Source organism: Apaloderma vittatum, unplaced genomic scaffold (genome assembly GCF_000703405.1).
Source record: "Apaloderma vittatum isolate BGI_N311 unplaced genomic scaffold, ASM70340v1 scaffold39343, whole genome shotgun sequence".
Lineage (NCBI taxonomy): Eukaryota > Metazoa > Chordata > Aves > Trogoniformes > Trogonidae > Apaloderma > Apaloderma vittatum.
In genome coordinates this window covers 1-22,358 of record NW_009709462.1, presented here as the reverse complement: position 1 = coordinate 22,358, position 22,358 = coordinate 1, and the positions used below count along the sequence as shown (strand labels likewise).

Below are 22,358 nucleotides of genomic sequence, written 5' to 3'. Positions count from 1 at the left end.
GAAGGGGTGGCTGGTCGCGAGGGAAAAGATGGCAGCGGAGGGCAGGCGGGAGCGGGGACCAGGGAGGGGTCACGGCGAACCTTGCTTTCAATTTACAGAAAAATAATCGAGTGTCTTTTTAAAGGATTAAAGTTTTAAACTTGCTCCGAGTTGTTTTTTGTTTTTTTTTCTTCAGTTTTTTTTCCCCCGTAAAAACACCACCCCCAAACCCCAACAGTACAACCTGTAAATAACTCATCTATTTAAAAAAAACAAACCCCAAAATAAAAGAAACCCAAAAGCTCATCACGTAATAACTTTAAGATCCAAAGCTTTAATAGTAATATTTCTGCCTGAGTAGGGGAAACCTCTCTCCCTCATCCAACCGGATGAATTTAAACACACACTAGACACAGACATAGAAAAGTTGAACATTTTATTGTTGCTTGTGAGTACACCCAATCTGTGATTTCAGAAATAGACTCTTAGCCAAGCACTGAAACACAGGTGCCTTCCACAGCTTCTAATCCCTGGCACTGTCCTGTCTCACAAACCTTTTACATGAGCAATTTGAGTCTGGTCTCAGCTGCAGCAAGTTCTTCGACTTAGGTCGAGGCTGCAAGCCAACCCTACCGAGCTTCCCAAGGCACCTGCAAGCGACCTGCCGAACCCACTGCTTCTAAATATCAAGCCTGCAATGTTCTTGTACTTTGGGCCCATAATGGAGTTCATCTTGGAAAGTCTGAAGTTAGAGGATTTTTCCAGTTCACCATCAACTGTCGTTTCCATTACAGCGTCTAGAAGCAAACAGATACTTTGCAAGTACTAGTGCATATGAACAGGTTGTGTTTACACAAAACCCAGAGAGGCCTCCAGAAACATTCACGGTTAAAATGAAAAGTTAACAGTTGCAAATATCTGTACATATTTTCAGGCATAACCCAAGGGAACACTGGAGTTATCAGTGTTTTGTGTTCTAGCTTCAACAGTGACCACTGTGCTAGTCCTAGTATGCTACAGGTTTCGCCCCCCCAATTAGATTTTATACTCGCAGCCTGAATATACAGCTGTACTTACAGGAAATATGAAACAATGCACAGCGCCTTAAGCAAGTTCCATGTCTGGTTTCAAATGAACCATATAAAATAAGTGACAAAAGAGTTTAAAATTGGTCCTTGGTTAGGATTACTTATTTTTATACAGCTTGGAAGCACTAAATTTAAAGACTCACATTTATTATTAATCAGCACAAATTATTCTGTAGCTTCCTCCCCCCAAGTGTGTTACAGTATCATGCATGAAAAGCAAGCTGTTGCTCCCAAGTGCAAACACAGAGCTTGGACTAAATGCTTTCTCCTTGGGTCATTATTCTTTCTTTCATAAATTATTTCAACATAACCAAGAGTAGAAGCAGCTGACTAGCAAAACAATGTGAAGTTCACCTTTTACATTATAACCCATTCTTAAAGTAATGGAGTACTTTGGACCTTTAGCATAAGGAAGGTTCAATGAACACTGCAAAGAATCTTACATTTGTTGATTTCATTTACATTTTCAGAAAGAAAATTCTCTATCTTAACTCACTAACTAATGAATCATCACCTGGAGACTGGAGTACTGAAACAGTGCAAGACATTTGCAACTTCAGGAACATCCAATTACACTGTCCTTTCACCCAAACAATGATTAGCAGAATATTGCATTAGTCCAAGATAAACAAAACAGGACAAAAAGCTCATCTTAAAAGAGCATGAGACTCAGAAATCTTCTCTATTTAGCGAAAAGAATCCACACACAAATATGCACAAAGGACTCCTTAACATGGACTTTATCACAACAAATTTCATTCAGCTCTAAGTCTTGGAACTTGAATTTCTATTGGTATGAAGCTGTGTTCGTTCAGAGACCACAACCAGAACCTCCATTATTAATGCTTCAACATCCGGGGGTTTTGACGCATAAACAGCATATCAGAGCACTCTCCTGTCAAGCCAGAGGCCAAAAATTCAGCTGAAACAGCCCAGGTGGACTATGATCAGTTCACTTACACCCTAAAACATCCTTGCATTACCTCAGTAGGAGAGGAGCCCCCTCCACTAATGCAATATTTCGAAGACCATTGCAACTAAAGCCATCAAGTCCGGTCTTGGCTGAAAGGTATCACCACCAAAGGACAGGATTTTCTTCTTCCTCCCCCTCCCATCTCCCACACTCCCAAGGAAGAATGTTAAAAAGACCATTTTTGGTGTGGAAAGCAGGTCAGTAAAGACTCCAAGCATGGCTGGAGGAATCCTCAGTACCAAGCCGCTTTCCACACACACAAATTCAGTCCATCTTCTCTTTCTGGACCAGCTTGGGGGCATCTACAAAATCCTTGCCATTGTAAAGGATGATGGCGAAAGTTCCAAAGCTTGCACTTCCCCAGAAAAGCACATAGGCCAGTGTCTCAGTCCATGTATCACCTGTTAAGAGTGAGATAAATATTGTCGTTGGTTATCTCTAATTATCAGAGAGAAGATTGGTGTGGTTTTTTTTGTACAAAAGCAAAACCATTTCAAGCTCTCCCTCAGAGATTTGCTGTTAAATGAAAGTAGAAGTCACTGCCCTTAAGTAACTTTAACATTGTTTTCTATAGTACCTGAGGTTTTTCCAGGTTACTGATACAGTGCAAGCCCTCAAATCATCAGAGCCATGCTCAAACACTTTTTAATATGACTGAGAAGCAAGGTTCACACACAAGCAAGCTCATTTTATGAAATTAAACTCAGAAGTAACTTACCAGCCATTAGCAAACAAATAATGCACATGGAGAAAGCAACCACCATAATAATAGGCAACTGGGAAAGAGAAAAAGAATAATCACTTGATGCAGTAACAAATACATTCCTTAATTTCCTTTAACATGTGCCGTAGTGAAAAGCTATTTATTTGCTCTGCAATCAAGTTGCTTTAATTCATGATTCACCTGCTGTCAGTTACAAATATAATTTAGGATAGCTCCAAAATTTGGAAAGGTGTGTTCAAGAAACTAGGTTAATTACAGTACACCAATACACCTTCTACCTATTAAAAGAGAGGTTGAGGTTTGTGGCTAAAAAATAAAAATACACCAGCCAATATGCTAAACTTGCAATATCCCCAAATCCTATTTCACAAAATAGAAGTGGGGGTGGGGAGGGGAATTTTTTTTGTGTTACAGTCTATACTTCCACACGAAACATGAAAAAAAGATCTTCACAAGCATCTTCTGTAGGAGGAAACGGCCACTGATGATGACTGGTAGAATTCCTCCCTCTGCACTTTGTGAAGCATGTTAAAAAAGAAAAAAAAAAACACCACACAAACCCCAAAAAGGAGCCACCAAGCAGCCATTTTTCAATACCTCAAGGACACTCCATTTTCTGTCAAGGGAACAGTCAGGGTTTAGTCCTACAAGCAGGTATCACAGAAACAGAACCAGATTATAGGGATGCTTTGATACTAAATAGACATGTTCTACTTCATGATACAAAGCAAGGGACTAAAAGGCTGGATGTGTTTCTCCAATCATGAACAGTCATATTTCATACTCACAGCTAAGAACTTCCAATCTTTCTTGACATGTAGAGGACTAGCAGATTCTACTTCATCCACTGAGTAATTTCCAAGAAAAAGATCAATCGCATCCTGGAAGAGGAAGAGAAAACAAGAGTTAAAATGCACAGCAATGTTTATCAAATACATTCCCCACAGCTAAAAGCCTAACTTACTTGTCTAAATCCATCAGAAAAGTTATTTTTGTAGTAACGTATTAATGAGTTCCATCCATCCATTATTAAGCCCCACTGAGTTCTCTTCCCAGTTCTGCAAAAAGAAGTTTTGAAAAGTATTTAGATGTATAAATTCAGGAAGACCCTTTCAGATCTACAGTACTTTCATTGTTCAAATATGTGCTATGTTTACCAAATGCCTGCGTGTAAATACATTTAGTGCTGCCTCTGCATTATTAACATGTGGTTGTTACAAAGTTTGAAACTAAAATTACACTTCTCTCCATCCTACAATATAAATGTACCTTGAACAGGCACATTTTCTTGATTTTATTTGTAGACAGCCTTTTCTCCTTTTATGTGAATGCAGTGAAGAATGGTATTCTGTAGATTTCAGTCTGACATGTTACCGGTTGAACGCTTGCTAATCTCATTAACAGCCTAAGCCCCAACTTAATAACCTTCTCAGATATGAAGACTTAAAGAAAATCCCAAACATGCCCCCAAAAAACCAGGAGCCCTTTACAAGAAAGGCTGACTTGCCTTGTGTAATCTGTCTTTAAGGCACCAGTTCCAGCATATTGTTTGGCACAAGCGTTAGCATTATCGGCCCATGCTGTGAACAGGAAAATATTAAGAAAGATTAAGGAAGTTACATACTCTGGTAAAAATAAATAAATGATTGTTCGAACTCTTTATAGAGCCTACCGTTTTTGTAGATTTTCTCAAAGTCTGCTTGCTCTTCAATTCTCTGTCCAACATGCAAAACTCCTAGCCTCTAAACAAAACAAACATATTGAGGCTTGCTAGCAGTTCACTAAAGAAATTAGTATTTGCTCATTTATTAGAGTTGAGTCTGACCAATTCATCTCCTGTAAGCAGTACAGTAACTCCGGCATGCAAACTTTTGATGTAGTGTTAAAATAACGTTTCTGTACCAAAGAAAAAGCCTCTCTCCCAGCTTGTTAAACAAGAATAAAATACTTACCTGAAGCTGGGCTTGAAGAGATCGGCGTGCTAACAAACTCTGAATCACATTAGTTCGATCAAGGCAGTCCATGCAGTTACTGCGGAATCCTGCTGAGTCACGATTTTACCATCTGAATCAACTAGAAAATAACTAACACATGCAATCCACCTCAGTATTTATAGATAGCAGTCACACATTTTCAGAAGGAAATATTCCAGCAACCAATATACAGTCATCTCAAGCATACAAAGCTCTTAGCTGTGTCTTTGAACTTGGATGCCTCCCTGAATTCTTCTCCTCCCATACTGAAAAACAGCATCAATATATGAACATTCAGTAGCCTCAGGGCAGTATTCCCTCTTATTTAGAAAGCCAACTGGCAATATTGAGTTCTGTGTCCTTAGGAAGAGCAGCTTCTGGTACCAAATCGGTGACTCATGTTTTATTTTTCTCAGTTATGATAGGGTTATAGCTCCACAGATATCAAGATCCTAAGAAACCAGATTTGTTTATAGCCAGTCCCCTAGTTCAGGCCAGTCACCACTGCATAAAACATTGTAGAAACTGCCAGGCACATCTCTTGCAGGAAGGGATTTGGATCTCTCAAGCCACCACCAAAGCTCTGCTGCTGTCACTGACTCTTCTCTCCATTAAGTGAACATGTGGGGTAACCCCATATGTTCCCTCCCACAACTGCATGTGCTCATTGTTACCTCGATCTTTTTAACCCACTAACCCAGGTGTTTCTAGTAACGGGTAACAAAGAGCTTGTTTTAAATACTGAATTGCAAGTATTCTGATAACATAGCTAGTAATATAAACACATTGATCAAGTTATCAGCTGGATGCATGAATGGGACAGAACTATACTTGTTATTCTGCCACAGCCCGAAACTGCCAGTTGCCTAAAGATTTACACATCACATTCTGTAGATTAAGTTACTCCATTATGCAATTACAAACTCTGAACGTAGTCTATGCATATAATCCACTGTATGGCATTTTACTTTATCTTAAAGTCTCCAAAATTAAAAAGTCTTAGAGGCATGACATACTAAAATCAAGGGCCTTAGAAGCATACGCATTTCCTTTGATCAACCTTATGTTAACAAACTCCATTTTTGTCATTCCTGGAGAACTAGTTTTGTTAAATCATGTTTTGCATTGTATGATTAAAGAAGACAATAACACTTGTGAAATCTTCATTTTCCCCCTTCTCCCCACAAGCTTTGCCTAGAACTGATATTAGGATAATTAGTGGAGTTGAAGAGTTGACATTTCTAGTTAATAATATAGTTTAAGAGCTGCTATTTCTATAATTGTTCTAAAAAACCATAAAATTAAAACAAGCACATACACCCAATCTAACACATAACCCCTCTTCCCCTAGCAAATCCAGCAAGCCAGCTCTCCTTTCTGACAAGACTTTCACAACCGGATTTAACCTGCAGAAAATCACATTTTTGACTTCCACAGAATTGTTCACTTCCCTCAGGGTTGCAGCACTATTTTCTAAGAGAAATCAGACTGCTCCTACATCAACAGTCACCCCAGATGAAACAAAAGGCAAAGTAGAGCCACCTTGATCTTAAGAGCCTTAATTTTTGTATCATATTTTAGATTTTTTTGTATTAGTGTCTTTCTTAATTTCAAGGAAATCTGGTTCTTTTGTAAGCCTCCAATGGCAGCTGACACTAAACAAGTTATGGGGTTCATAATTATTTCTAAGAATAAAGGATCCTCACTGTACAGGAAACCTACATGCTTATTTCTCCTGATCTGAAGTACTCCAAGCCAACTTATTCTTCGGCTCTTCATGTGTTTTTGTAGGCTTTTTTTTTGGTGGTAGGCAGAGAATATTCGCTATTTTCTGATTAATTTATACTATTCCCACAGTCTTCATCCCAGACAAGAGATTTCAAATCATGAGACTGTTCTAGTCCACAGCTCACCTTTTTTTCCTCTAGGATAGAATATACCACTGCCACTTGTGTAGTATTTTAGCTGATCTTTGTGCTTTAGGCACAAGACTTTAGGAACAGGAAGGAAACAATCAGAGAAGCAGAACAAAGTAAACAGTTTCCCTGACAATCTACATGGTTACAAGTAGCACAAACCAAGAGATGCTAAAATATCACACTTGTGGGACTAAATAGATTTAAGTTGATTTGATTCTGCTTTTATACAATTCGAAAAACTGGAATTTGTTCCCTTGTGGGTTACTTATGTTAGCAAGGGCTGCCAATCAGTGCCAGTGCCAAGGTTTGGTGTCACAAACAGTATGTGTTAGAGAAAACACTTTTTTAAAAGAGAGCAGGTGCCTTAACAGTAGGCAGTAGAAACAAGGAAAAAGTAATCTCATTTTAATAGTATGGAAGTAAGAGAGCTGCAGAACCTTACCTAAACTCATCTTGCTGTTCTGCTAGTTGATCCATCAAAATCTGAAGTCGATCCCACCTCATGCGACTGCACTCTTTATGGAAGTCAAATGCTACATATCTGTTCAGAGAGAAAAGCAGCTTTTCAGATAACTTATGTACTGCAGTGAAGGTCTCTGAAACCACAGGGAAGGGCTGGTCTATAAAACAGGCAGTGACAGAGGATTTGTTTCGCTTCAGAGACGGCTTCCAGCAAATATCTCTGGATTTTGTCAGCACATTGTCGTCTGCCTCTGAGTGTGCCTTGTGACAGCACTTAAATTTCTGTACAAGATGCCACCAGTTTGGAGAAGCACACATTCAGTTCCAAGTTACTCATTCTATGTTCTGGCTAGTATTTTTCTTCCACAAAGTACAAAAGTGATATGCATCTGATTTATCTCCATGTTCTTTCCCTATCAAATTATTTTGCCCTTCTCTCTTTCAAGCAACTGTATTGGGAACTTCAGTTCACTTTGACATAGGTGTCAAAATGCAACCTTCTTTGCCAGCATGCAGCAGAATTCCCTTGGTAGCTCTCTAGAAACTTGAGACAGGTTCTGTTTAAACAACTGACCTACTCTGCCATATGAAAATTAAACAGTTACTGACTTGGAGCAAGACTTTAACTGCTAATTCATTTCTAGCAAGAAATGCTCTACGTGAGTGGTGTTTGATTCAACATATATATGTTTGCTGTGAATTACAGAGCATTACATTCCTCCTCACAAGTATTCATTACCCAAAAGTTACTATGTGCCAAGTTTTCCAGCCTATTTGTATGAAGAAAGACGGCGCATATACACTGAGAATTCAAGTCTTAGTCTGGCATGTAAATGCCACCAAAACTGATTAATAAAGGATTTCGGCAGCACTTCACACATACCTGACCATTCCATTTGCCATGCTGTTTACCATTTTTGCAAATGTTTGCTCAAGAGGCTTCTCCGAACCTTTTTGGTTAACCTGAGAGAATGAAAAGAAAAATAGAGAGAGTATTATTCAAATGTCTGCTTGAAGGAATAACAACTTTTTTCAGGAAGAAAAGGTGAAAGCATACCAAGTTGACAATCATTTGCTTTCCATAGCTTATTATTTGCGAGTCGAAATGTCTTTGGAAGCCATCCATCTGGAAGAGAAAGGAAATATGTTGACAGATGTACAGCAGTGTTAAGATCTGCAATTTACAAGACATCTCTGTAATCATCTTTCTGATGATACCGCACAGGTAGTTTTATAACTAAGAAAAGCATTTGATATTCTCTATTGTGCTAATACACTTCTACTTTCCTCCCCCCAGTACACTCCGTATTCCCTATTTAACATGCCACAGAAAACAAGTACTGTGCAACTAGAAAAACTGCTGCAAACAGCAACTACTCCCCCATTGATGTCTGGATTTTTTCAGGCTCTGAACTCAAGTACAAGGCTTCCTGCTACTACTTTTTAAAAAAAAAAAGCCAATTCAATATTGCTTATTTTTATTCTTTTGATTACAGCCCATTACCCCACCAGACAAACGAGAGCCCAGGAATACAATAAAACCCCAGGACACAACAAACACTCACATACATGATTTACTGACTTGCTGATCTGTGGCTTTGGCTTATACTTGAGGTTTGGTCTTTGAGACCAGAAAAAAGGAATCGATCCACGGGTCTGCAACAGAACAGAAAGAAGTTTTAATGACAAAACTTAAAAACTCACATGCCACTCAAAAATAAAGCAGATTGATTTAGCTCATTTAGTTGCATGCATGCACATCTTATATACACGGTATGTTGAAAGATATGAACAGAGCTCTCCATCTATATACCTCAAGCCAGCAAGCAGCTCCTCACACTGACTTTACCTGAACGAATGATGCCTTGCTCCCCTTGTAATGCACAATTTGTTCCGTTTCCACAAAGTTAGCAGCATGTCCTTCGGAATCGATACCTGTGTAAGAGAAAGAGCATATTAACCAGCTCAGATTGGCTGCAGAACAGTGATGGTATCCGCAAAAGGTTTCCCCCCTTCCCGAGAACTCACAGGAAGCAGGAAAACACTACAGAGCTGCTTCAAGATGGTAAATTAAACACACAGGTCCAGGAGACATTGCTTGCATTTCTTGGTACAAGTCATTCTACAGCAATTACTCTTAAAGTAAACTACATGTATAGATGGAATTTGCATTATTGCTAAAATAATCAATTTGCTGTTTTACCTCTTACATAGTAGCGCACACCAGCCCTGAAACAGCTTCTTCTGGAAACAAGCAGCCAGTCAAAACACTTGCCATTAATAGAACAAGAGTGCATCGTGATAACTAATGAATAACACTAAGGAAAAACCGTAAAATTTCATTATACTTTTTACGTACAAAGAGCACACTGACTGCATGCATGGAACTTCTTGATTTATTTGTGCATTTGTGCTAATACTGACTGTAAAGAATTAAATAAAAATAATACAAACTGGGCCTACATGATCCAGAATGTTCTCACAATTCACAAGTTGGGCTGAGAAAAAGATCTATTCCTCTGCTTTCCCAGAAAATTACTGCCAGGCCCCTAATCCCTTGAATTCAACATTTGTACAGTCAATAGCTTCCTGCAAGAAAGGTTAACTCTAAACTTGGCTGCTTCACAGTAACCATCCCATTTTCTGTTTGCAATCTCTGTCCTAACCTAAATGGCAACTTGCTACTTATCCTTTTTCTGTATAAGATGCAATTTATTTTTTCTTTAGAAGGGAAATATTAAATGTAGTTTAGACTTTAGGCGATCAAAGTCTCAATTACCCAAGTAAGTCCATTATTTCTCATCACTGCAAGACTAGAAGCCCAGACCAAAATAGTTGAACAAAACCTATTTAGGTTTATACAAGGAGGGAGAAATGATTGATTTTATTGAAATAACTGCTAGTAGTACTCTAACAGTTCTGCTTAGGGCTCTTCCTAGCATTTTCATCACTAAAAATCCAGTTATCTTTGAATTCCTGGGTTCTTTAAGGTGTGTGGTTAGTATTAGAGCTACAGCAAAACAAACATTACTTATGCTAATTCTTTACATAGTGAAAATAGGACAGAGGAAAGGTGTTAATTGCAGTGTGCAACTGCTACAATGCAATCCACGCAGACTCTTCCACCCTGGACCTGCAGGATAAGGTCTGGGTTGTTTTGACAGTTCCCTTTTGTGATCCTTCCTTGCCTCTCCACCTACTCCCACCCTCTTTTTCCATTAAATGAAGTCACAGGAAAGAAGGACTGGAAATCTGCCAGCTGCTAACAGCTCTGCCAGAACAACTGATGCAGCCTAGAAGCTGTTCTCTGTTCACACTTGAAGGACCTGGGCAGTGGAGGAACTAAAGAGAATGTGGCACGAGTCGCTCTCCTGGTCGTGCCAGTCCAGGAGCACCTGAGAGTTATCGTTGGTCACACACAGCACAAGCAACGCTGTCTCCAGAAAGCAGTAAGGCATACACCCCTTTCTCAAAAATAAACTCATGACTGCTTTGCTAAAAAGGCTGTTTTACCAAAAGTGCTGGTACAGCAAAAGCAGCTGATTAGGAGAAACATTCCAGGAGTCTTAAGAAGAACTCCTTGTTGTTGTTCATCAGTAGGAACATCCATCAGCACTCCTAGTCAAAACTGTTCTCCCTTACTTTATATCCAAATCAAATGCTAACTGGAGGTATCCTTATAGCAAGATAAAAAGTACTAAGGTTGGTATAAACATTTGCCATATTGATCTTAACCTTCAATCCCACTTAAAGACAGTTATGCAAATCAGGCCTGTAAAATTTAATACATTAAAGCCTTAAAAGCAGAATATTCAACTGAGCTCACATAAGAGCAAGCTATCAAACAATACCTAATGCTCGTATCTGAACAAACTACAACTTTATTCTGACATTGTGCTCTGTAATAGCTGCTAAGACAGCCAACAGAGCAGCCTCATCAGCAACCACTGTGGTGTTACGTTGCCATATTCATCACTGAGCTTTACAACATAAAAGGATACATCCATGCATCACTGGCGTGGCAAACCTATGGATCTGAAACACACACACAATACACGTTAAGAATCAATAAACACCAGCAGTCAAAAATAGATAAGTGAGCCACTAGGCTTTGTCTAGGTTAGTTAAGAGTGCAGTAATCCTTTTCAGAAAAAAGCTCAAGGGAAACCACAACATATGTAATCCTTATTAGCAGCAGGGAAAAAGTGAAAGTCTAATCCTAAGTAAGTGACCTTGACAGAAAACAAGCTGCTTTGTCCTCCCATACATGGCATTTATTCTTCTGCAAACACACCAGATATAATGCAGAACACTCACAAAACCTTTTGATACCATGTTTGCGGTACCTCCGCAGCAGGATGTAAGCACTTTTAGTAGCTAACAAAACTGGGGTTTCGTAAGGAATGCTTCTACATGATTAATACTCAAGACACTTGTCCCAGGCTTTTTTCCATCCCGCCACTCCTTAATAACTTGAGCTTTCAAGAAAATTTAGCATTAAAAATCTTCCAATACTACAAGTCAGAAGCACCACAACACGTTACCTAAAGCTGTTCCTATAGCAATGCACCTGTAGTCAATGTTAGGTCACGCTTCCCCTCATGTATCGGTTATCTCCCTTTTCCGCTTCTGTGTTTTGCCTCCTACATCTGTTTTCACTAACCAGCCACACTTGGCTTGCTTTGCTGTTCCCACCACAGCTTCTCTCTCATTTCCCGGGCTTTGTTTGCATAGCACTATCCAAATCGTACACCTCCAGAACACGCACAACAGCCCTTTGCTAATTCCTATCTCCCCATTCCAGACACACTGCACAATCCAGCCTTTTGGAACAGCGCTAATGCAAGAGCACATCTCCACAGGTGACAGAGACAGAAATAGCAGCAGTGCGTCATTCCCTTCGGTAAGTGAGAAGCACTGACAGAGGGAGAAGGTTGCCTTAGCACAGGCAATTTGAGAAGTTTAACACACATCTGAAGCCTTTAGTAGGAAGGAGATTAGATCAGCATGGCCACTGAGGTGCTACAGATGCGGCACGTGGTCACACACTTGTATTTGCTGGACTAAGGGAATGCAAAGGTTACGCTGTACTAGTCTTCATTTGAAATGAACTGAAAGGGTCAAAACTGCCAGTCTTACTCCAGCTTTATGACCTAATTGTTAGGCAAATAGACTTTAGCCTGCACTCATGAAAAAAGATGTGAGTGGGCCTTAACAGAAAAAGTGATGACCTGAACCTTGCCTACACCTGAAGACAAATAATTAGCTACGCTTCAAAATGCTGTGCAGCGTAACCTCCCCTTTGGTTTCTGTCAGCATGGTCTCAACAGAGCATCTTTAAATAAGACATTTCCAAAAGTCAGCTTTACTCTATGTCCTGAGGGCACTGACATGAAGACAGAGGTTTGAAAGCAGTACACTGTTCCTGCACTAACCTATGGGAGACTCAAGCTGTCTGAAGGAGACTGATTTACAGGAAACTGCTATATGCTTACAGTAAAAGTATATTTGTCCTCTATCAATGCTATTAAAAAGCATTTACCTCTGGTTGAGCAGCAAATTCTCTAAGAAGATGTCCGTTCCACACAAACCGTGGGTCTGCCTGCAACAAGAAAAGAGCCGATATACTTTCAAGGAGCGTCAGTTCTGTTTAATTCAACATAAAGGCAATATCACAGTATGCATGCATAACACAACTTTAGGTGAATCTATATACATGGAGATGGAACATCTTTCTTCCATTTAAATGTTTCACAAGTTTAAATTCATGATTAAAATAGTAAAGCCATTTTCAGTTTAAAACAGTATCTGCTACCATTTAGCACACTAACTCAAGTGTAATGGGACCACGGATTTCAGCAACATCCTCTTCAACTTTTAGATAAAGTTTCCTTCAGTTTATGCTAGTTTGTTTGGACATCACTGAAACATCAGCTGCATAAATCACACTTAAGACACACAGAACTGAGGGACAATGTCCGAGACATAGATACTAAGCAAAATTCAATCCTTACCCTCTCCAGGAGGCTCATCTCTTGGAACTCCGGGCTGGTGTTGGCTAACCGTTGCAGAGTGTGTGTTAGGTCATACGTTGTTGAGAAGTAAAATCCATCCACACTCAAGACATGATTAAGCATCGATAAAAATACTTTATTGTCCTGCAACTGTAGGTATGAGGAAAAAGGATAGAAGAGTTCTCGTTTATTCCCATTGAAATATCTTACTCTTATAAGCTACCACTACTTTTTGAAGTGATGACCTTTGCTAGTGCTCTAGCAACACGACACCACCAGAGTTTACCACACAAGACAGAAACCACGAGATTGCAATTTTGATACCAGTTCACTGATGGCTTACAGCTAGCACACTGCAACCCAGCTCTGCAAGAACAGCACTCCTATAAGGTAAAAATAGCCACTGCTATTAAACTAATATTAGCGACTTTGAAGTAAAAAAGCTGTTAGTTTCCCTGAAAACTATTCAGTCAAAAAACTGAGACACAATGCCTGTGAAAAAGGAAGGCTATAACTTACTGTCAAGATTACCCCAATAACTAATCTGTGCTCCAGTTCAAGTTTGACCAGCCTCATTCCTTTCAGGAAAAGAGCATCAGATTCCCTCCAGCTCTGTTGACTACACACCCTCATCTACTCTTTATCAATCCATAACATATTCGCTTTAAACAATCTTCATCCTTTCCTTCCCTTTCAAAACACCAGAAAAATAACAAAAAAAAACCCCAACCAACCCATAATTCTTCCCTGATGGGTAATTAGATAATTGAACAATTCCCTAAGTTAAGCAAGACAGATACTTGGATGACAGCAAGGCAGCTTATTGTAGGGGCTAACACAGTAATAGAGCTGTGAGAAAAATTTAACATGAAGAGCATTACGAATAATGTACAAGCTTAAAAGTGGGAGAAATGCACAACAGGCAGAGCAAACTCTGGGTGTGATATTCAAAACTGCACGACGTCAGTTTGTTATCTCAAATGACACAACTTCATGAACATCTATACCCAAATATGATACCAATTATAATAGCCTGAACAAATCAAAAAAAAAGCGTAGTTCAAAGAGCTTCTTAAAAAAAATAAATTCAAATTAAGTCCTGTGGTAACGGACAGTAAAATAGGAAAACATTCACCCCCACTCACATCCTAATCAATCCTCCTACCTGAATATCAGTTAAGTGCAGCATGGTCTTTTTGTAAGAGAGGATGTCAAAGTCTGTTGCTTTCCAGATTACGTGACTGAAAATCTCACCTACTTTTTTCTTTTTTGTTATTACAATAAGATACGTGCCTGTAATTCAGAAAGAGCAAAGTTAAAAAAAAAAAACAAAAACACAGATGCACACGTTAAGCAAACCAGCTTATAACCACACAAGAACTGACACCAATAGAAAAGACTGAGGTTTCTTCAAGTTACACCTAGGGCTTCACGTTCTTCACAATAAGGGGCTGGAACAGAAGCAAAATGCATTGGCAGAGCTACCCAATTCTCTGTGCTCACAGATCTCAAGCTATTTAAGCATTTTTTTTTTTTTAAAATGGAAAAGATAAGTAAGAGTAGATGCCACTTTTTTTCCAGACCAGAGACAGTCTGAAAGTGTTTGGGCTTGCAAATGAAGGAAGAGGCCAGTAGTCTCAAAGGTGGTTTGGAAACCACAGAGCAAGTCCAAAACACTCAAAAGGAAGCATGCTTCAAAATCTAAAAAGCATATTCATCTCAAAAAAACCCACTTAACCTAACAGGTTAAAAATAGATCAAAGAGAAGGGACTTTAATAATTTAAGGCATGAAGCTTGCTGTTTTCCTGGTTGCGTAAGTAGCGAAGCGAAAAACCACAATCGTGACAGTTCACGCAAACCAATTACTTTACACTCATTGGTAAACACAACACAGAATCACAAAACTAGTATGTTTTTGTAATAAAGCATTCAAACAAGTAAAAAAGCCAAAGCAGAAACAGTTCACGCTGCATGCGGTAGGTTTACCCATTATTTTTACTTACTGCTATACCCAGACATACAGCAAAGTTGCGCACATGTGAATTAATACATCAGGTCTATACAGTCAGTCAAAGAATAGGTACCAACCTGCATTTTTTTTTAATAACCCTAGAGCTGAGGCTGTAGCTTTAATATTTGATGCACGTGAACATTAAAGATTAACAATTTGGATACCTCCACCCTCCAGCAGCCCCAAGGAAAGTCCATCACATTGCTCAAAGTGTAGCTTCACATACTCACAGATGCTATTTTTGTTTTTGAAGATTCTTCATCAGTATCTTTTGTCTCAGTATTCTTAAAAAGTACAGTTATGTTTTCCTTACCTGCCACCAATCGGATGGTTCCCAAAATACCATATATAGGCCTTGTAACAGCTGAAGGGGGGACATCTTTCTTAACTGAAAAGCAGAAGAAAAAACCACAACATCAGAATTTCAGACTGCTTCTTCCATGACTATATCAGAAAACTATTAAAGTTGCTCAAATCTCAAGTGTTGCTGCACTCTTAAGTAAAATAAATGCATCTCAATTTTAAAGCCTGATGGAGGGTGCAGTAAAGGATATAGAAGCATTCTAAGCCCATTTCTTGTGTTTAATCAAAACAGTCATTCAATTCAACAAATGAAAGACAGCACTTGAACTTTCCTTCATTTTAAACATCTTGCAGGTGCATCTGATAAAACACCAATAATGAGAACAGACTAACAAAAGACTTGGGACAGCAATCTCGACAGTTTCGAATGGATAACTTTGAAGGAGAAATTGAAATGATATATTACAACACCAACAGTATTACAGGGATGGGCACACTGCTCTTAGATAAAGTAAACAAGAGGCCTAGGAAAAAAAAAACAACACAAAAAGGACAAAGAAGCGAATATTGAGAAATACTGGTGAAGAGAGTACCTGTAAGAGTGACTTCCGTGGAGACTCTATCAATGGCAAGCACATCATCTGCTCCATCATCACAAGCTTCCACATAGAACTTCTCTGGTGTTACATGCCTTTAAGAGAAAAAGCAATTTGCTTAGCAACGCTTCCTTTGGGTTTGTTTAATCATCACCACCTGAAAACAGAGTAATCTATTTAAAAAACCTTATTTCAGCTGGGAAAAGCAAAACAAAAAAGAACAAACAAAACACCAACCCAAATTCTCAGTAGATTACTTTCCAGTAGCCACTGATGTGCAAAGAAAGCAAGTCAAGCTAATCAGTTGTTGCAAAATCCACGACTCGTTTAATAGTTTTAATTCTTGTTTATTACTTGAAGTAACTGACTTTGAGAAAGTGAGTTTGTGTACATAGCCTGTATGCAGCTTTGGTGAGGCTGCACCTTGAGTACTGTGTCCAGTTTTGGGCACCTCACTACAAGGACATTGAGGTGCTGGAGAGGGTACAGAGGCGGGCTACCAAGCCAGCAAAGAATCTGGGGCATATGTCGTACAAGGAATGTCTGAGGGATCTGGAGTCATTCAGCCTGAAGGAGACTGAGGGGAAACCCTATTGCTCCCTACAACTACCCGAGAGGAGGTCATAGCAAGGCAGGGTTGGTCTGTTCTCCCTAGTGGTGAGTGACAGGACAAGGGGAAGTGGCCTCAAGTTGTGCCAGGGGAGGTTCAGGTTGAATATTAGGAAGAATTCCTTTACTGAGAGGGTCATCAGGCATTGGAACAGGCTGCCCAGGGAGGTGGCTGAGTCACCATCCCTGGAGCTGTTTAAGAGAGGGGTAGATGTTGTGGTGAGGGACATGGTTTAGTGCTGTTGATAGGGCTAAGACAAAGGTTGGACTCGATCTTGAAGGTCTCTTCCAGTTAAAAAATGTTCTGTGATTCTATAGCAGTCCACCCTAATTCATGAAAGCTTGAACTATGGCACTTAGAAGACTGATAAGCCAAAACCAAACATTAAATAGTTTTTTAACCAAATACTTTCTAAAATATTGGAAACTAAAGTACCGAATGCAAGTCTAGTAAACACAATATTAATGTCCAAAGTGATAAACACACCTGCTTCATATTAGAGTGTTGTAACTATTGTAAGAATCATCTGGAAATAACACAGAGGAAATGAAAAATTAAGTGGCACACTGGTTTGTTGAAGTCATACTTTCCCCAGATTTGTTAGCCAAGTCTATGTGACAGGTATGGGGTAACCCGCATCCTCCCCATCGACCACACAGGACAAATCACACACTGACATCCTGTTCAGCCTTCATAGCTATCTGTCCCTTCAGAAAATAAAATTAAACATACTTATTAGAAATATTCCTTAAAAATACACCTGTTGTGATGCTTGTAAGAAGCCAGGCATACTATCCTGTGCAACAGGACAGTAGTTAAGCAAAAATTACTTGTAGCTCTATGTGCAAAACACTAAAGAAACCAAAATTCCCAAACACTCCTGAACTAGTGTTTGTAACTCTCATAATGATTTTTCTTAGTTTGAGGCTTGACAAGACCAGGGGTCAGAATTTTAAACATCTTGTTCTGGAAAATTATTCTACAGGATAGATATTTTTAGGGTCTTCCTCCCTAAATAGATCTTGCATTTCTTCACACCTTCTGTATTTTTTTTTTTAATTCTTAAGAAAGCTGAATTAGAATCCTAATTTAGATCAGAACAGCCCTTTGAAAGAGGTCCTTCTAGACCTCTTTTAACATGTCTATCACCACACTTTTCATCCCTAAAAGCAGGGCCAACTTTAAAGTTAACACCGATTTCTTAGTGTGTGTTCTAACTCTCCCTAAGGATGGTGATTCTAAAATCCTTCCGGGCAACTAGAGGAAAGCCAAAGGAGACCAAATGCTTAACTGAACTGAAAAAGCACCACCAACTAAAAAGCCCCTACCACAACAAACTGTAAAGCCATCAGTAGCTTTGGGTGGTTTTGTTTTGGAGGTCTTCTGGGGGGCAGGGGGAAATCAAGTCTATGAAGCTCAGGGAACCGAAATAGCTCTCTGTCGGGATCACCATTAAAAACTGTCTAAAACACAACTGGACAAACTAAAGAGCCTAATGCCCTGCAAAATGTTAAATCCTTCCTTCAAAAATGGGAGAATTTGTGCTCTTCAAAGCTTTTATCAGAAAGATGACTCAGTCCTTACTTCATTTCTGTAAATAGTTGAAAGTTTTCTAAAATAAATATAGTTGAGGAAGAGGCCAAGACTCAGAGGTCTCAGCCCAAATGCTGATTCACAAACTTAGCAATTACCAGAACTAGGCTCATTCTTGTTTGGATGACCTTTTTGGTCACAGGATTGCTCCAAGACTTTTGCCTCTCACTTCTCTATCAGTAAAGAAGTCGATGAACACTGCACACAAGAATGGTGGTTTTCCACAGACCCTACCAAGAACCAAGTCTGTACGCCTGCCACAAGCTTGGAAAGATAACACACATACTTCTTCTACTGATCTAGGAGATACTGAATGCTGAAAAAAGGATGACTTACAAGGACTATGAATCTGCAGACAGATGCATTCTAGTCTTTTAATTCATAAGAAATGAAAGTCTAAGTGGTAGTATTACATCAAAATAGTAACAATAATAAAGAAATCAGTATTTTTAGAAGGCCGTTATGTCTGTAGTAACATTTGAAACTGGTTTCCATACACGAGGCCATATTCTGCTTTTGTATAACTTTCCTATTTGTCACTGCAGCCTGCCTCTGCCCCAGCTACATTGTCATTGCTGCCTATAACCACTCAGAACATCAAGAGCTCTCAACAGCAATATCTTGCTTCCATTACAGCTTAATAGTGCACAAAATCTTCACAGAATTCTACTTCCTCCCGTTTACTCTCTTTAAACACAAAGAAAAACCCACCCTGACCACCATTATCACAGACTATTTCTGAGTGTTGCTGAAGAACTAAGGGAATGATAAATGGAAATATTGACATAGATAATATAACTTATGATACTCAAGAAAAGGCATTGAAGAACTGCAACCACCAAATTCATGTTTCAAATATTACTGAAGGTGACTTGGATCTCATTTTGAAAAATCTTCTCCAACTAAGACTACATGGATTGCTGCCAAGAGATAGAGCAACTCACATTAGGAAATGTCATTCCTACAATACAAAGTTGAGCAAAAGAAGTGTTGATTCCCAATGTAACAGAAATGTAAAAGAAAAATAAAAACACCACTGCTTGCTTACATGAAGGGAAAAGTCAGTTTCATTTACAGTTAAATGTCTTTTTTTTTCATTTGTGTATTTGTTGTGAAGTTTCACTTCAGTAATTATATTCTAAAGCAGTGATGCACATCATCAAGACCGTGGAGAGTTGCATCCTACATCTTAATTGGGTTCATCTTAGAGACAAGGATATTCCTGTGTTCAGATACAGCATGAAAGAAGACCCATCACACGCTAATGGCAACTAAAGATAGTACTTCACTCAATATCGCTCAAGCCTTCTAAGGCCTCAACAGCCAAACTCATACTTCAGTGATTGATCATTTCACCACAAGTACTTAACATTGCTCTAATGCAGGAAACTCTTTGATGTCAGCCCCTAAATACTGTAATGAAGCAAGTCAAAAGCACGTCCCGTACTGCGCAGCAATGCTTTTGCTGTACTCAATATCAAAGTGGTCTGCAGCGAGAAAGAGGAAATACGTTAGTAGATGCACAGTCCCAACAGCGTATTAAGTAACAGTGCTAACACGCTGCTGCTTTCAACACTCCAGAGATTCCAGATTTTCTAGGTGAGCAAGTGTGCTAATTATCCATCTACAATAAATATTACTCCTCAAGCAGAAACAGCTCAAGGAACTGGAACATCTCCCACAGAGCAGTAGTTGCTGCAGGGAAAAGGGAAATATAATTCTAGGATTAAAAAAAAAAATCATTTAAAACCAAAAAAAGGCACCTATTGAAGGTAAAACTGGAAATAGCCATTATGAAGCTAAGTTTCATATAAGATGACAAATATTTTACTATACAAGCCAGATACTTGGATTAAGCCGGAAAAAAAAAAAGTGGAGTTGTTTTTTCTAGAAGCATTATCCAAACTCTGAAAACCCAGTTTAGAAAACAAGCAAAAGAACTTCAAAATAAGGTGCACTTTTGGACCTCTCCCCAAACAGAGCGTGGGAGCACTGCATTCAAGTGCAGTTGTGACAAACTACCGACAAGTACTTTCACAAAGTATGCAGGCGTGTCTGCAGGCAGGAGGAGTTAAATATGAAACACAGCCAGAGTCAGAGACCCACAGGATACTGAGAAGGCTATCAGCAAGATAACACTTCATCCAAGTACAAAGGGGAAAAAAAATGGTTTTCAGTGAGCCAAAACAACAGCCACGATTCTCTCTATTCTGCAAGCAGCTTTATTAATCACTTTTTACTGATTAATTGGATTGGTAGCTTCAGGACCATCCATTAGCTTGCCACCTGCAACAGCTGCTGGTATTTTACTACTTATTCTCGAGGTTACAAGAGGAAGTTAAGCACATATAGATAGCACTGACATACGTTACATAATTATGGGTAGCAGTCAGGTTAATAGTTTTCCCCAATAACTGTTGGTGTAACTTGACTAATTCCAAAAATAGCACAGATGACAGGCATCAGCATTTTTACCACTATCACCTGAACATGACTGACAACAAGGCACAAAGGGTTCGAGTCACTACTTTCAACATGAGAAAAAGAAGAAGTTTGCATTCAGAGCCAGAACCTGCAACTGACTATACAGAAAGGGATCCTGCTCCAGGAGGGACCCACAGGACTACCCAGAAGAGGTACAGCTGCAGATTTTGACCTTTTCAGAGTGAGAATGAGAAGTCAGTAAAAAAAAACCACAACAAAACACTGTTACCACTAAATCCCCAAACTGAGGAAAACCTTCTCCTTTGACCTTGCCAACCTAGTACATTTGACTCATCAGCCACCTTACAGCCCTGTATCTTAAAATGCTTGGCAGAAAGTCTGCAGGCATTATCACAACATGGTGCAATAACAGCCAAAAAGCCCATTTTCAGTATACAAAACAATTCTGTTTTCAAGTTTATGAAAAAAAAATCACATTAAACTACATTTGAGACAGCTTTGTTCCAAAAGATCAAAGCTTACTTTTAGTTAAGATTAAACCTTAAATGGAAGAATTCTTTACTGGCAGGTTTCCAGAAAAATGCTTTCACTTAAAAAAAAATTCTCAGTAAGAACGACCGCGTGCTGCTGCTACTCACATAACTCACCTTTTTTCCTCTATAGGCAAAAAGATCACAAGTTCAGCTTAGAGTAAGACAAATATTGTTTAGGTGACAAGCAGGGAAAAACAAGCTCTCTGCCAGATAAGCAAGTCTTTCAACCATCATGTGTTGCCTGATCTAGTTGAGAGGCGTCCCTGTGCTCAGCAGGGAGGTTGGATTAAATGATCTCTAAGGTCCCTTCCAGCCTAGGCCAGTCTATGATCACTGATGATCTTACTCTCAGTTATCTCCAGTGTCTGTGTATCCTCACATAGCTACCTAATCAAAGGAGAGAAGCCCAGAGACTCTTAAACACAGAAGAGCATTACGATAACTGTTTATTCAAATCTCTCAGATAGATCTAAGTATGTTTGCTCTGAATCCCGAAGACGACTGTCAAATGATATTTAACAGAGCATTAAGTACAGTTAAATCAGGCTCTAAAAAAACCAATAATCACTTTTCAATACTGCTGCCTGAAAACAGCCTCAATAACTCAATTATAGTTTCAAGCTAATATTCTGAGGTCAAAAGCCTGGGAAGTCCTTTAGGACACACAAGGACATTTCACTGTTGGCTTCAGACAGCCATGGAGTCTTACGCTCAGAAAAAATTTTGTGAGGAGTTTCAACTGGCCAGCGTGAGGGCTTGTAAAAGAAGCATCTCTTCAGTTTTAACTTCATATTGGTTTGGCTACACACCACAAACACTTTTGCCGTATAGAAGACAGTGAGTGAACATCTGGCATCCATAAGTTCAAAGGGTTTACATCCTCCTTAAAACCTTTGCTCTAATGAAAGAAAAAAAAATAGAAATCTACCCCGGGAGGCTAGATGATTTGGAAAGCCTCAGCGGGTGCTACATAGGAGTGACACAAATTCAAAATCATTGAATGGCATCAAAACCACAAAAAAAATTTAAAAAAAAAACCCAAAAAGCAACCCAAGCTCTGTGCCATGAAAGACGGGTGGGCAGACCCACTGAAGGAACCTTCCGCCGGCCTTCGGGCGAGCCCTGCCCTGGATG

General features: G+C 39.3%; 1 protein-coding gene across 1 annotated transcript; it reads right to left on the bottom strand.

The window, feature by feature from the left end:
• Nucleotides 1-2,200: 2,200 nt before the first annotated feature.
• Nucleotides 2,201-16,138, bottom strand: SACM1L (SAC1 suppressor of actin mutations 1-like (yeast); the record flags this gene model as incomplete). The annotated part of the gene is given in 20 exon segments (XM_009866921.1): nt 2,201-2,441; nt 2,759-2,816; nt 3,553-3,645; nt 3,729-3,822; nt 4,272-4,344; nt 4,437-4,506; nt 4,717-4,805; nt 4,808-4,848; nt 7,099-7,197; nt 8,002-8,081; nt 8,176-8,244; nt 8,688-8,774; nt 8,968-9,053; nt 9,322-9,423; nt 11,120-11,153; nt 12,661-12,720; nt 13,133-13,282; nt 14,298-14,425; nt 15,458-15,532; nt 16,041-16,138. Coding segments are annotated over 20 exon segments (1,723 nt in total), but the record flags the coding sequence as incomplete, so codon positions are not given.
• Between the last annotated feature and the right edge of the window lie 6,220 nt (nt 16,139-22,358).